Raw genomic sequence first — 14,372 nt, 5'->3', positions numbered from 1 at the left:
CTTTGCAGCCATGTCATGGAGTCGAGGTTGAAGTGAAAAGTGGGTGCCCACCCGACCTTCTTACTTAGGAAGAGGAATCAGCATCCTCTTCCTGTTCAGCTCTTCAGAACTCTCCAGGGTATGGCCCAGCTGACCTCCCCAGATTCACCTTCCCCTCCCCCAAAGATGCCCAGGACCCATTGAGCCTACGGCGACTGGAGCGGCTGTTCTTTCACATCACCCCTTGCCCGTCCCACTGGGGCTCCTGTAACACCCTCAGCACGGTGCCTGGCGTGCGGTTAAGAGCTTCTAGTGAGCTAGCTAATATTTCTTTGTTCCTGCCTTCTGGAGGCATCGTGTCCCAGCAGTCTTGGAATTGTTTTTCTTCTCCCCAATTTGGGGTGACCTTGGGATGGGATGGCAAAGGCTGGATAAGACAAGACAGCCCCTGCCTCTGCATACCTCCCTCTCTCCTGCCCCAGCCACAGTGGTAGGGGGCAGAACAGCCCTTCCTGGGGCAGAGGAGACAACCCCGCTGAAGCAAACATCCAGAGGCTTGAGGCTGGATGGGGTGTGTGCCCCCCACCGCTGCACCTCTCCGGGGTACGTCTTCCCAGCTTCCCTCCCTTCGCTGGGGGGGAGGGAGGTGATTTCATGAGTGGTGATTTCATGAGTGGAGCTTGGGGGAGGCTCCTTGGTGCTACGTATTGTTGCCGTGTCCTGACAGCACGGGTTCGGGGGTCTCCGCTGAACTAGCCTCCCACATTCCCTGGGCGGGGCAGCCAGGCCCTGGGTGATAAGGGGGGAAATGTAGCATCTGGGAGGCTGCTCTCTGCAGACAGGCCTGTGCACAGTATGCAGGGGCCTGCCCAGGATGAGCAGAGGGAGCGAGCTGGAGTGGTGCACCGGAGTATTGCTGGGCCTTGACACGTTCATACCCTAACGTTCAGCAGTGGTTATTGAGCAGCTACTCAGTGCCATGCCCTTGTCATGAGGTCACAGCAGGGCCCTGCCCTTTGTAGCTCACGTTCTAGAGTGAGAGACAGCTAGGACCCTGTAAACAGTGTGTCAGATGATCCAGGTAGTGAGAAATGCTCAGAAAAGACACAGGACTTTCCCTAGAAAGGGCTGGTGGGAGATGAGCCCTGGACAGAGGCCTCCCCTGGCCCGGAGTTAGAGCTGACAGCTCAACGACCAGAGGGGGCTGGCCACGCGCTGGTCCCTCGGCAGAGCTTTTCCAGGCCAGGGCGGAGGTCAGGAGCAGAAGGAAAGCACAAGGGGCCAGCATGCCAGGAGTGAAGGAGGAGTATTAAGAGCTGAAGTTGAAGAGAAGTGACCAGAAGGTGCGAGATCCTGGAGGCATGGCAAGGAGCCATGCCGTGTTTGTTTAGATCCAGTGGGAAGTCACTGGGGAGGGGCGTGCTCTGTTTAGCACTCTTTAAGGCTTGCCCCAATGGGCAGTCCACTGGGAGGGTGGACTGTAGGGGTGAGAGAAGCAGCAGGGAGACCCGTGAGGAGCCGGCTTGGAATTGACCAGAAGAGATACCCGGTCTGGCAGGCGCACTGGCAGAGAGGCCAGGGGATTGAGGACGACTCCTTCCTTGGTTTGGGAGGAGCAGCTAGGTGGCCGCAGCAGTGACACCGCTTCCTGAGATGGGGAAGGCTGGGGCGCAGGCCTGGGGGGACCCAAAGAGTTGTGCTGTGACCCTGCCAAGTTTGAAATGCCCGTTGGACAGCTGCTGATCTAGAGACAGCCTTGAAAATAGAGGAGCTGGCTCAGCCACCAAGAGATGCAGACGAGAGAGAGACACAGTGTGCGTGCACAGACCGGCACAACCCTAGAGGAGCAGCAGTTGCTGAAGAAGGGGAAGGCCAGGAGAGTGTGCTGTCACGGGTGGCAGGAGAAGAGCATTTCCAGAAAACTCTATCATCCCTCACCTTCTGTAGTGCATAGTGTCCCTGGCTTCTGAGGGACACCAGGAGGCCAGGGCGCCCACCTGTCCTTACCACCACCCCCTTTGCTTGCCCTCCTGCACCTCCCCGGCTGTCCTCTTGTGAGAGTGCCACCCCGGCCCTCTGGCTGCTACAGGTCCCTGAGCCCCGCGGTCCCTGGAGAACGCTGCCTGGCAGAGCCTCAGCTGTTGGCCTCTGTCATGGAGACGGCAGCAGCTGCAGCCGACGGGCATTTGTGACCATTTGTCAGAATGCTCCCCTTCCTCCCTGGCCTGCCCTCCTGGAACATTTCTATCCCACAGCCCTGGAGACGGGGCTTATCCGGGGGTGGGAGGCTCAGGAGGGGACGGAAAGTGCTGTCTGTGCTCTACAGAAAGGCCAGGCTTCCTCCTGTGAGCTGGCTGTCACCCCAGCTAGGGTCCAGTCACCGTATACCATGTACCCCCACATGAGCCATCCCTGGTCTCGGCAGCTCTCCTCTGAGTAGCCACCACTGTACAAGCAGGTATTACCCCCAATTAGGAGGTAAAGAAATTGTGGCCCAGAGACACTGGGGTCACCCAGCTGGTCAGGAGCCACCCAGGTGATGACAGAGCCCTTCCCACACCACCCTCCAGCCCCACCCCCCAACAGCCTTGTTTCCACTTCTCTGGTGGGTTCTTGCCCAAGGCTGCCGTTTCTAGCTGGGCCTGGGCTGGAGACGGCCTGCCCACTGTTTGCACTTCGTGGTTTGGCCTCTCCATTACCAAATGCTCTGGGATTTTTCTGGAGCCGGGGGTGGGGAAGAATCTTCTGCTGTCTGGCCCCAAGGCATGGCTGGTATTCAGAGGGAGGCAGGAAACCAGACCCTGATAAATGCAGAGTTTAGTGTGAGTTCAGTGACCTGGGATAGACATGTTTCAGGCATGTTGACTCCAAATGTGATTCACGTTTAGCACACGAGACCTTGAGGCCTCAGACCTTTGTCCCCACAGGCTGGAGTCCTAATCTGTATACTTCCAGAAGCAGAGACCAGGAGGCAGGCGGACAGACTGAACCCCAAATGGGAGGGGGTACCGTGCTGGTACAGTCAGGAGCTCAGTGGCCACACCCCTCCCCTCCAAGCCCCACCTGCCGGCTCCCTGGTTTGCCCTTCTGGATTTTCAGGAGCCTTGGGATCCCTGGACTCCCGACAGGAAGGCCCACTCGTACCCTCAAGGCCAGCCCTTCATGGGCACCATGGCACACTAGGGCGGTCACCAGGCTTCCTCCGAGTCTGTCCTTGAGACTTGCCTGTCACTGTTGACGTCATCTGGCCCAGGGACCCTGGAAAAATCTCCTTTTCTCCATTCTCTGGATTTCCTGTTTTCCTTTTAATAAAATGGAGACTCTTTTGCACAAAGCCCAAGTCTTATTCCCTGCAAGACTAGTACTAGAGAAGAGGTGGCAGGAAGGAAAAGAGGCCCTAGCAAGTCCCTAGCTTGGCCCCGTGGTCAAGTCACTTTGTCTCCCTGTACCAGCGTTTCATTATCCAGGCAGCAAAGAGAAAACTCGGGGTTGTCATAGGGTTCGTTCATCCCACAAGCACCCCCTGAGCCCCTGCTACCGGCAGGCACCGTGTACTCCAGGTGGGGGTGCAGCTGCGAACAAAACAAACAGGTTCCTGATGCCAACGGGGAGGGCAGAGGACACGAATGACCAGTACGTGTGTTCTTTGTCACATGAAGATAATCTCTATCCAAAAAGTAAAGGTGGGAAAGGGTAGGGAGTAGCTTGGCATGTGGGGGGCATTGCTCTGGTATGCGGGAAATCGGAAAGGTAAGTTGGCGCTTCTGTGGTGGTATCGGTAGGCAGAGTCCCACTGTTTTTCTCAGAATTCCATTTTGGGGCCTGGGGCAGGGAAGGGAGGTAAATCCAGCCTGTGGGGGCTCTGGAGTTGCTGAGCCAGGGTGAGTGGTGTTGGGAGGCACGGAGCCAGGCCCCGGTGACCCCCAGAGGCCTCAGAGCTGAGGTTCCAGGCCAAACCCAAGAGAGAGCAGGTTCCCTCAGGATGCCGCCAGAGGGGATTCCTAGGTTAAGCCCGGAGGTTTCCGTAACCTCTACTCTGCCTATTTTCCAGGCAGCTCTGCCTCCTGCTGAACGCAGAGAACATCTTTCACTCGATGGCGGACATCCTGCTCCGAGAGGAGGACCTCAAGTTCGCCTCGACCATGGTTCACACCCTCAACACCATCCTGCTCACCTCCACAGAGCTCTTCCAGCTGAGAAACCAGCTCAAGGACCTGAAGACCCTGGTACTCCGTGTCCATGGGCTCGGGCCCTGGGTTTAATCCCGCGTGCACTCGGGCACACAGCCGTGCTACCCCACCCCAAGGCCCCAGGAGGCTCACAGAGAGGAGACAGGATGAACTCAGATCTCCGGGTCAGGTGTAAACTACAGATTGCCCTGGGTTAGCTACGTGGAAGTGGCAACCGTGGCAGTAAATCCCAACTGGTTTCCTTAGCCACCCACTGTGGAGACCTTTGCCCACGAAAGGCTCTGGACTCTAGGGTCCACGTGCCCTCCGGATCCACCAAAGACAGTGTGTTTTCCACTCATTCATACCCCACCCCACTGTCTGAGGGGGTCACTGCCCCTTCGCAGAATGAGTGGATTGGATTCTGGGACCATGTTACGGGACCCGGCAGTTCATGCCACGCTGTCTGAGTCAGGTTTCTGGATGACAGCGTTGCCAGACATCAGGGGTTATTAGCCTCCACGCCCTCTTCCCTGGCCCTGGCCCCTCTTTCCAACAGTTAGACGTGTCTGTCTCACAAGGCATCCTGTCCTAAGTCAAGGTGTCACAGCACTGCCCGGCTCAGGCTCCGGATAAGGAACCACCAGGGCTGATCAGAGAGAGCCCGGAGGAGCTCACCATCCTGTCATCCTGCTCTGGGGGACACGGGTCAAGGGTCTCGCTCGGGTCAAGGGTCTCGCTCGGCCCAAGGGCAGGAGGCTGAACTGTCCTGGATGTGCCGGTGGCTCCAGGGCTTTCGTTCCCCGATGTGGGCTGTGGTCTCCACCCCACACCCTCCTTCCCAGTTCAGACGCTGCCTCTGCTCCCTCTCCGGGCGTCTCAAGGACCTCCAAGCCTGCATCGGGGCATCTGGGGCCAGGCAGCTCGGAATGATCCAGGCCACACCTCTGCCTTCTTCCTGTGGTTCTTTCCAGACATTCGCAGAGGACTTAAGAATTTTCCTCAGGGCAGGGGCTCCCTTCGGGGTGTGGGCTCAGCCTCTGAGCCGCTTCCTCAGTGCCAGGTGGGCTGCAGACGAGGGAGGAGATGGCATCTGAAAATGAGACGGGATGCCGCCAGGGAGAGCCCAGGCCCTGAGGAAGCTTCCCTGCCCACACCCAAGCCCTCCCCACAGCCCTCCAAGCCCCACAGGCTCCAGGACCACAGGGTTCTAGGAGGACAATTACCGTTCTTTGCCGAGGGCACAAATGCCAGCACAGAGGACGGGCTCACGCCTGACCAGGCCCTCACAGCCACCACCACGTGGCTCTGTGGGACTGGGAGTAATGACAGGGTCTGAGGAAGAGCTGTCAGCATTTCCTTTGTGACAACTCGTTCCCAGCTGGGCTGCCAAACACAGCCCTGGGTGCTGAGCTGTCTCCCCGGCGTTGGGCGAGGGCCCCTGGATCTCAGGCCCCGTGAGGACCCCGGGTGGGAAGAGTAGGGGCTCTGCCAGACGCTCACACCTCTTCCTCCTCAGGAGAGCCAGAACCTGTTCTGCTGCCTGTACCGCTCCTGGTGCCACAACCCAGTCACCACGGTGTCCCTGTGCTTCCTCACCCAGAACTACCGGCACGCCTATGACCTCATCCAGAAGTTGTATCCTTCGTTCTCACTGTCCTTCCCGTCCAGCCACTGAGGGACAGGCGGGGGCCAAGTGCTCCCTTTCCGCCACACTCCTACCCCGTCCCTGTGCTCTGCCTCCAGGCCTTGTGACATGGGGACCTCTGAGGGCGTGGCCAGGGGTGCGCGGGGGAGAGCACTGTTGGCAGCGGATGGGGTCATCTAGGTCTTGTGGAGGGGAGCTGGCCCTGGAGAAACCTTGTAAGCCAGGCATCGAGGCTGAGTGGGCCCAGCCTGGTGCTGACGGGTGCTGATGGAGCCACCTAGGTGAGAGGGCCCCGGGGCGGGGGGCGGTCGGGCTGACCTAAGCGAGGTCTGCGGGCTTGAGCTCTAGCGTCTGCAGCACTGCTGGTGAGGAGCTCAGGGACCTGGGCCACAGGGCCTCAGCAAGAGAGAAGACCCCCAGCATGCCTCAGGGCCTGTGAAAGGCATCCATGGGCAGACTGGTCACAGTTCTTAAAACAGTGCAGTAAAGCAGCTTACTGGATTGAAGAACTACTTAGGATGCACAATTGGCCTCCTTTCCTGACGGGCCATGAGTTGGGGGTAAGGAGAGAGGGTCCCTAAGGTGCCTCCATTAAGGGTCGGTGTGGCCTGGCCTCACTCCCTCAGGGTGCCTGCTCTCCTTCCACACCCTAGATTTGCTTTTCTCGGCCACTGGCGTGGCCCAGAAACCACAGGCCACACACTTGCCACAGCCCTGACCTTGGCCCTGCTGACAAGCGTCCACTCAGGCAGGAACCAAGACCTTTCCCGCTCAGCCTCCCCCTCCCCCCAACACAGGCTGCAGGGCTGAGATAAGAGCCTTTCAGAGCTGGGAGGGCGCAGAGGAGAGAGCCACAGAGCAGAGCCGGAGTGCCCCTGCAGGGGGGGGACAGCTGTGCCATTTCTCATTTATGGGGACAGAGAGACTGATGTCCTCCGTGTACCTTCGGGCTTAGGCAGAAACAGGCTCTACCTACAAAGCCAGGGCCCCAGAGCATGTGTTCCCAGCTCTCCGGTTGCCCCACCCAGCAGAGGCCCCTCGTAGAGATGGGCCATCCCAGCCAGTCTTTCCTTGACCCGCCCACCCAGCGGGGACCTGGAAGTCACGGTGGATTTCCTCACGGAGGTGGATAAGCTGGTGCAGCTGATCGAGTGCCCCATCTTCACATGTAAGAGCCTGGCCTCTGGAGCGCGACAGGGGTGGAGCCGACTCCGCTGTGCTCCCTCTGGGGAGGGAGGCAGGGAGGGCACTCACCCCAGGGTGTTTCTTAGAACGTCAGGAACGGAAGACCGGGGATGACAATCAGGGCTGGGGAGTCCAGTCCAATAGGACTGAGACATGGTGTCAGGACAAGCGCCTCAAGGTGACCAGCGCATGGCCGAACCCACCTGAAGGTCCATAACATCCCTGCGTGGGGGTGGTTCGGCCGACCAGAGTAGTGCTGCCAGGCCGCTGCTGAGGGAGCTGGCCCAGAGCTGTTCGCAGCCACCCCTCCCCACACCACGCCCTCCTCTCTCTACAAAGCAGAGTATTTGCCGGAGCGGCTGGGCAGGAGCTCCCTGATTGTAACATCCAGGCTGAATGTGCAAAAGTGGCAGCTGGTTGGGGAGAGCACGGCTCCTGGTGCCTCGGCGCACACACGGTGCTTGCCCCCCAGAGTAGGCGACTCTCAGGATAAAACTTGCATGCTTACTTAGGTCAGGCAGGCGAGCAGGGAGGTGGCCCTGCCGGTGGCCTCCTTCCTGCTGAGCCAGTTGGCTGAGCCCTTGCCCTCTGGCAGCACCTGTGACCTGCCCGAGCTTCTCCACTCGGCCAGGCCCCATGGTGATGGATGCCCAGGAGACACGAGAGCAGGAGGGAGACCCTGTTCCCAGCAGAGTTTAGCAAAGCCTGTCCCAAGTGGTTCCCTGGCCCAACATCTCACTTCCCCAAGGGCCTCGTGGGGCAGCCAGGCACACTCTCACCTGAGGCCAGGTCCAGCCTGACCCCAGAGAGACGACAGGCACCTTCTCGCCAGGCCCAGAGCTTTGTTGGAGCGACCACGGCAGCTTCACCCTGGTCCTGCCCAGCACCCATCCCAACCCTGCTTTGCCTGGCTCCCCCAGGGGTGACTGCCTTGACCCCACAGGCCCAGGGATGTCTACTTACGTCTCCATTGGTGGCTCCTGCTCCCTGGGGTAGGGAGAGGGTTGGTCAGGGCCTCACTGCTCTGGCTCCAGCATCAGCCCAGGCCCCCTACACGGCTGCTGCCAGGGTAACATGGCCTCTCCTGAAGTTTGTGGCTCGTTCTCCACAAAGGATGCCTGGGAGTGGGCCTTAGAGACACAAGAAAGCAGGAGCCAGTGATTCTCCCGGAGGGGCTCAGAGGAGGGAACCATGGGCCCGTTTAAATGGGATGGGTGCTGGGCAGGACCAGGGGCACCTCTCCTATCTGGTGGGGTACTGGCATGGCTGGTGTCTGAGGAGGCTTCCCAAAAGCACCTACCAAGACACTCCGGAGTTTGGTGTGTGTTCAGCGCCACACACGAGCGTTTTTCTACCCTGCCCTCCCTTAAAGCTGTCCTAATCCGGTCTTTCTCTCCCGCTCACCCTATTTATAGCTCTCTTGTGCTGGCACGTGCAGAGCAGACAGGGAATCTGTTACACTACAGGCCCCAGGCCCCCTCATCACCAGGCTGCAGTCAGTGTAGCGGCTCAGGGACGAGGACCGGCAGCTTGGGGGTCACCAGGCTGAGGCGACTCTCGGGACAGACGGCCGTGCGGGTGGGCAGGAAGAAAGAGCGGCGAGATCCGGGGGACGGCTGAGGTGCTGCTGGAGGAGGGAGCAGGCATGTCTGGCTGTAGAGGAGCCCCTGCCCCTCTCTGAGCCACAGCTACCTGGCTGGCCCTCTCCCGGGCAGGCCGAGGTGTGGCTCAGGGCAGTGCCTGACCCCTGACCTCTACCCTCTGCCCTGCCTCAGATCTGCGCCTGCAGCTGCTGGACGTGAAGAACAACCCGTACCTGATCAAGGCCCTCTATGGCCTGCTCATGCTGCTGCCGCAGAGCAGTGCCTTCCAGCTGCTCTCCCACCGGCTACAGTGCGTGCCCAACCCCGAGCTGCTGCAGACTGAGTGAGTGCCGGGCTGGGGGACCGCTGCCCTCCGCCTCCACGGGAGGCAGAGGCCTCCGCCACTGGGAGAGGCCAGACCAGAGGGACTCGGCACGAGAGGGGTCTCCCTTGCCTTGGCATCACGTTCCTCTGGCACTGCGGAGACTGGCCATCCCGTGGCCACTTACACTTAGGCCTCTTAAAGCACCAGGCTGGGGGCTTCTGCGAGTGTTTGCGAGGTGGTAGAGAGTAGCAGGATCTTCTCCCAGCCATCAGGGTTGAGTTAATCTAAAAAATGAAAGGGCCTGCCAGAATCACCCAGACGGAGGCCCCTGGAGGGAGACTGCAGGAGGAGGAGTTCATGTCCTGGGTCAGAGACGGTGTCCAGTCCTGCAGCAGTAGGCGTGAGAGCTGGGCCTCGGGCGGTCCTCCCCACCACCGCCCCCATCTACGGCAGAGGCTCCAACCTGGGCCACAGAGAGACCCCAGCCTCACTGGGACACGGAGGCACCGTGGCTACGCTGCTTGACCCTGCCCGTGGGAAGAACAGGACCTGGGCACACCTCCACCACGAGGCCAGCAAGGCGGACTCCGGGCAGGAGGGCTGCAGCCCTGCGGGGTAGGGGGCGTTCAGCCAGGCTCCTACCCCGAACCCGCTGCTGGCCCGGCCCCCAGAGCCTGTTGGGCCGTGTCTATATTTGGTAACCCTTGGAGGCTTTGCCTCATCCACAGGCATTTGGCATTCGAGATGGAAAATTTCACTTGTCAGGTCGCCATGGAAACAAGCAGAGCCACTGAGAAGATTTACGCTGAATGGAGCGCACCCAGCTTGCATCAGATGCCCTGTGTGTCTAGAATTCCCTCCCAGGCTGTTAGAGCCACTTGGCAGGCCTGGCACCTCGCTCTTGCGAAGGGCCTCGGCCTTGGGCCCTTGGGACTGATGCAGGCAGCCTTGAAATGGCCTGTCTCACACGCAGGGCCTCTGACCCCAGCCCCTGTCCCTCCATAGCACTGGGTTTAGACTCCCACCACCCCTCCCACCCAGCTTGGCCTCTCCAGAGGCTGGGTGTGGGCCACCTGACAGGCTGGCCACCCTAGGCTGGCTGGAGGGGCTTGAGCCCCGAGCAGGTGTGGCCCCCAGGCCAAGGCCCAGCTCTTGGCCTGTTCCACCCCTTTTTCCAGACAGCAGTGCTCTGGGATGACAGGGCTAGGCACTGTCTCAGCTGCTCTTAGTGACACCCAAGTAATCCCCAGGGGAGCAGGGAGGTGGGTTTTGCACTTGGAATCCCTTGGCCAGAATACTTCTAGCTCCTGGGACACAGAGGCCCTGAAGCCACACCATGCTTCACTGGCCTGGCCCCTGCACCAGCATTTCCGATGTCCAGTGGGTGTTAGGGTTACCCTGGCAGGCACTCAGGATTCCTCCTTTCTTGGTGCAGGGGTAGGGGAGAAGGAGACAGGAACAGCTGCTTCCCTGTGACCTTTGGTTCTTGTCTCCACCCCCACCCCCAGCCAGGCTGCCTTCCTGAAGGAGGTCCCTGGGCCAGGCCACAGACCCTGTGAGGCTAAGGGCCATTCTCCTGCACATGACATCTCCTTGTCTAGGGTGGGGAAGTAAAGCTCAGGGTGGTAGGAGCTCTCCTTGCGTGCTCCAGGCCAGGATACAAGTTTGCAGAGGGAAGCTGGGGAAAATGGCTTCTCTCAGAGCCCCCCCTTGGCCAGAGTCAGAGAAGTCCTGGGCCAAGGGGTTGAGGCCTCTTAGGTAGGAGATTTTGCAGGCCAGTGGACAGTTCAGAGGCTTGGACTAGGATCTGGTCCCAGCTCTGCTGAGGGTTTGCCCTGTGAACTTAGACAAGCCCCTCTCCTGGCTCTGGGTTTCTTCATTCGTAAATGAGCGTTTGGACCAAATGGATGCTTGAGGCTCTGCCCAGCCCTCAAGGCCCTGGGTTCCCAGCGGTTCTTTGCAAGAACCTAGGAAGAGCTGTGTCACAGATATAGGCAGGGAGATGTCGGGCAGGGAAGGGGCCTCCAGAACAGCTGGGGGAGGGGTCAGATTGCAACGCTGGGCACAGAGGGACGGCTCACACCCTGGAGAGGAGGAAGAGGACAGTCACAGCCCTGGGAGGGGCAGGCAGCTGGAAGACAGCTTTGGGTTGCCTGACAGTCCTGCAAGCCGGAAGCAGCTGGGTCGGTTGTGGGGAGGTGGTTCTGCACCCCTTGCCCATCCCTCATTCCATGTGCTCAAGGCACCAGCAGGCCTCGGAGACTCTGGCCCCCTCAGGTTTCCAGGCCACTCCCCAGAGATTATCTCAGTGAGGCAGGAGGGGACCTCTGAAGAAAATCTGGGGCCACTTGCCAGCATTAGCCTGGTGACAGGTGCATGGGTGGGGTGGCAGGAGACAGGGCTGGCTTTGGGTTCTGGAATCTCATCTCCACTGCTGGCGGGGTGTCCCCCCAGTCACTGATTGCCCGAGGAGCGTTGTAAACAGACCTCGAAGGGCCTGAGCAGCAGCCATGCCCACTGTGACAGGCAGGGAGAGGAGCCCTGGCCTACCCCCGTGGGACATGTTCCTCCCCACTTGCAAGATCTCAGGCCAGGAGGGATCCAGGAAGAGAGGCTGAGTCACGGAGGGCAGCGCTTGCCACCATGATCATCCAGAGAGTGCAGGGTATGGCCCACTCCTCCCCATCCCCGCGCCTCCCTGGCCACATCTGTGCACATCACCCAGGTTTGCTGCCCACTGCCAGCGTCTCCATGGAAACCCCTAATCTCAGTCCTGCCTCTGGACCAGACGCCTGTGCTTGTCAGTAGTGTTGAGGGGAATGGCACACAGACCCGCGAACGCCCAGCATCCAACAGCATACTCCAGTGTCCGCTCTGGCCTCACGTGTCCGGGCCTGCAGATCTCTCCCGCATCTCACCTACTCGGCTGGGGCAGCACCTGGTCACTGCCTGGGGCTAGAGCTGTAAGCTGCAGGGTGTCCCTCGGCCTCCCCAGAAGCCCAGGCGGTGACACCTGATAGTGCCCTGTTCCCAGGGAAGTTGCATACGGCAGCCAGAGTCCAGAATGCTGCCCCTAGAGTGGGCCCCACCTAGCTTCTCTTGATGTTTGTTGAATTAATGTTGCCTGAGGCCCAGGAAAGCAGCAGCCAAGGCACCATCCAAGGTGTCTTCAGATGGCACATCTTCAACAGGAAGGGAACAACACTGAGTAGGGGTGCAGGAGGCCACCTCCAAGCTTCCAGATGGCATCCTGACCATGGGGAGGGCCCCCACTGCCCTTGGTCCTGCCCCAGCAGCCAGGTGAATGGTCAGAGATGTCTGTCAGGGGCCAAGTTCATTGGTAAGGGTTTCCTTTAGGTGAAGCGCCATCGTGTTTCCCCCAAAATGTACTGAGCCACTGATGTACCCCAGGCCTCAAGCTGCTCAACCCTGGCCAGCCTCACCTCAGGGGGGCATAGTGGTCATAGCCACAGTGGCTGCCCATGAAGTACCTAGGCTGGGGCTAGGCACCAGGCTAAGCTCTTATATGTTGAATATGAACCACCCTCACCCCCTCACCGTGGAGTGGCCCCTGTGGCAGTCCCCTTCTACGGATGAGCAAACTGAGTCACGTGCCCAAGGCCAAATAGCTACGAAGTGGTCGTATCCAGGCTTCTCTAGCTCCTGTGCCCAGCTGCTGCTTGGAGCCTGTGAACTGACAGGGCCCTGGGATTCCCGTGAACGGCCCACAGCCTTCATGAGACCCCCTTACCAGGGCCACTAGGTCTCAGGGGCTAGAAGCAAATACTTCCCCAGCCCATACACATCTGTTTCCCAAGCCAGTGAGGCTAAAATGAAAGAGGAACAGACTCTTTCATGAGACTTTGCCGAAGGGATGGTTATAATGGGAAGGGACCCAAGGGGACCTGGTCCCCAGGAACAAGCTGAACAGGACTACTACGCCGCACAACTCTAGGGAGCATCAGGTACACTGTGGCTGTGCGCTGCACAACTTGTGCAGCTGTACAGAGCAACCGGGGAGGGTGGTCGCAGCAGGAGTTGTAGGAGCCGTCAGCACGCCCAGTGGTGAGACCAGCTCTCCTTCTCCAGGGACAGGGAATGACTGCAGGCCTCTGGACCCCAACACTCAATAAGAGATGTCCTGCCAAGCTGAAGGCCCAGTAGAGACTCTTCAGCAGTAGACAATCCCTGTTGTCTGCAGGCCTAGTCCTGCCCCCAGAGAAAGGGCCAGGCTGCCTCCTCCCCCTCCTCCCTGGACCCTGTTCCAGGCCCCAGCTGGCTTCCTGGCTGGCTGCTAGCCCTGGCTTTCACCCCAAAGGGAGCCAGTCGTAAACAGGAAATGCTTCCCGATGCGATGCCTGCTCTGGGCCCCGTCGTCAGCCCACAGACTGAAGGCCATATCCAAGCAGCAGTGTTGACTGGTCCCAGCAGCTGAGGGGGAGGGGATGCTCATGAGGCTCCCCTACATTGGGGCTGTTGGGCAAGGGTTACCGGGCCTGAGGCAGACAGACTCGCCAAGGTTGAGCTCCATCAGCCTGTGACCCTGCCCTGACCCTCGCCCTCCTATGCCCAGCGCTGCCTGCCCCCAGCTCCCTGCCATGTATGCTGAGACTGATACTGAGCCCTTCTCCTTCTTCCCAGAGACAGTCCGCAGGCAGCTCCCAAGTCGCAGAAAGCGGATTCCCCCAGCATTGACTATGCAGAGTTGCTGCAGCACTTTGAGAAGGTCCAGAAGAAACACCTGGAAGTGAGGCACCAGCGGAGCGGGCGTGGGGACCACCTGGACCGGAGGGTTGTCCTCTGATGCCTGACTGGAGAAGGGCCCAAGGAGTGGCCCCACAGAGCATTTGGGGTCTTCGGGCTCCCTGAGGAGCTCGGAGACCTGCCTCAAGGGCAGGGCTGGGCCTGGCCACCAGCGCGGGGTTGGGGGGACGGAGGCTGTCCATCCAAGCTCCTCTCATAGCCCAGCCCCCTGGGCCCCCAGTGCTGTCAGCTGTACCCTGGCATTCAGACAGAGCTGGCTTCCCACCCGGGTGGGGCCAAAGCCTCAGACACCACCCATTCTCTGGAACTGGTCTCTTTCTAATATCCTCTTGTAAAAGAGCTTGACCTCTCCAGCCCACCAGAGCCCTGGCCTTGAGTGATGTGTGTACTTAGGAGTATGCATACCTGTCTGCAACTAGAGGCCAGCACAGAAGTCCATATGAATGACACACCCCCTGCCCCAATAAAGAAGTGACAGAAAACCTTCAGCCTGCACCAGCTTGCTCCTTCCCACGGGCACCTGCTCCCTGCCTGATACTGCAGATGCTCCAGGACCTTCTTGCCCGCCCTGGAGTGCTGGACTCATGGTGGCCCCAGGGCATGCTGGCTGCACCTGGGAAGGCTGGTCACTGCACAGTCCCTGATGGGTGTGTCCTTGGGTCCCAGCTCTCACCTCTAGGATGCACCCCTTCCTGGAGACCACCAAGCACTGGCCTGGC

The 14,372-nt window shown here is 59.9% G+C and overlaps 1 protein-coding gene across 1 annotated transcript in view; it reads left to right on the top strand.

Moving 5' to 3' along the window:
* The window catches only part of VAC14 (VAC14 component of PIKFYVE complex), a 102,381-nt gene extending 88,246 nt beyond the window's left edge, over nucleotides 1-14,135 (top strand). Inside the window, exons 15-19 of the mRNA XM_047835958.1 lie at nucleotides 4,031-4,205; nucleotides 5,668-5,786; nucleotides 6,885-6,964; nucleotides 8,757-8,907; nucleotides 13,531-14,135. Coding sequence (XP_047691914.1) covers nucleotides 4,031-4,205; nucleotides 5,668-5,786; nucleotides 6,885-6,964; nucleotides 8,757-8,907; nucleotides 13,531-13,693 — 688 coding nt within the window. The 3' untranslated portion in view covers nucleotides 13,694-14,135. The remainder of the gene's footprint in view (nucleotides 1-4,030; nucleotides 4,206-5,667; nucleotides 5,787-6,884; nucleotides 6,965-8,756; nucleotides 8,908-13,530) is intronic.
* The last annotated feature ends 237 nt before the right edge of the window (nucleotides 14,136-14,372 follow it).

Source organism: Prionailurus viverrinus, chromosome E2, assembly GCF_022837055.1.
Source record: "Prionailurus viverrinus isolate Anna chromosome E2, UM_Priviv_1.0, whole genome shotgun sequence".
NCBI lineage: Eukaryota > Metazoa > Chordata > Mammalia > Carnivora > Felidae > Prionailurus > Prionailurus viverrinus.
This window is presented reverse-complemented; position numbering and strand designations above follow the sequence as displayed.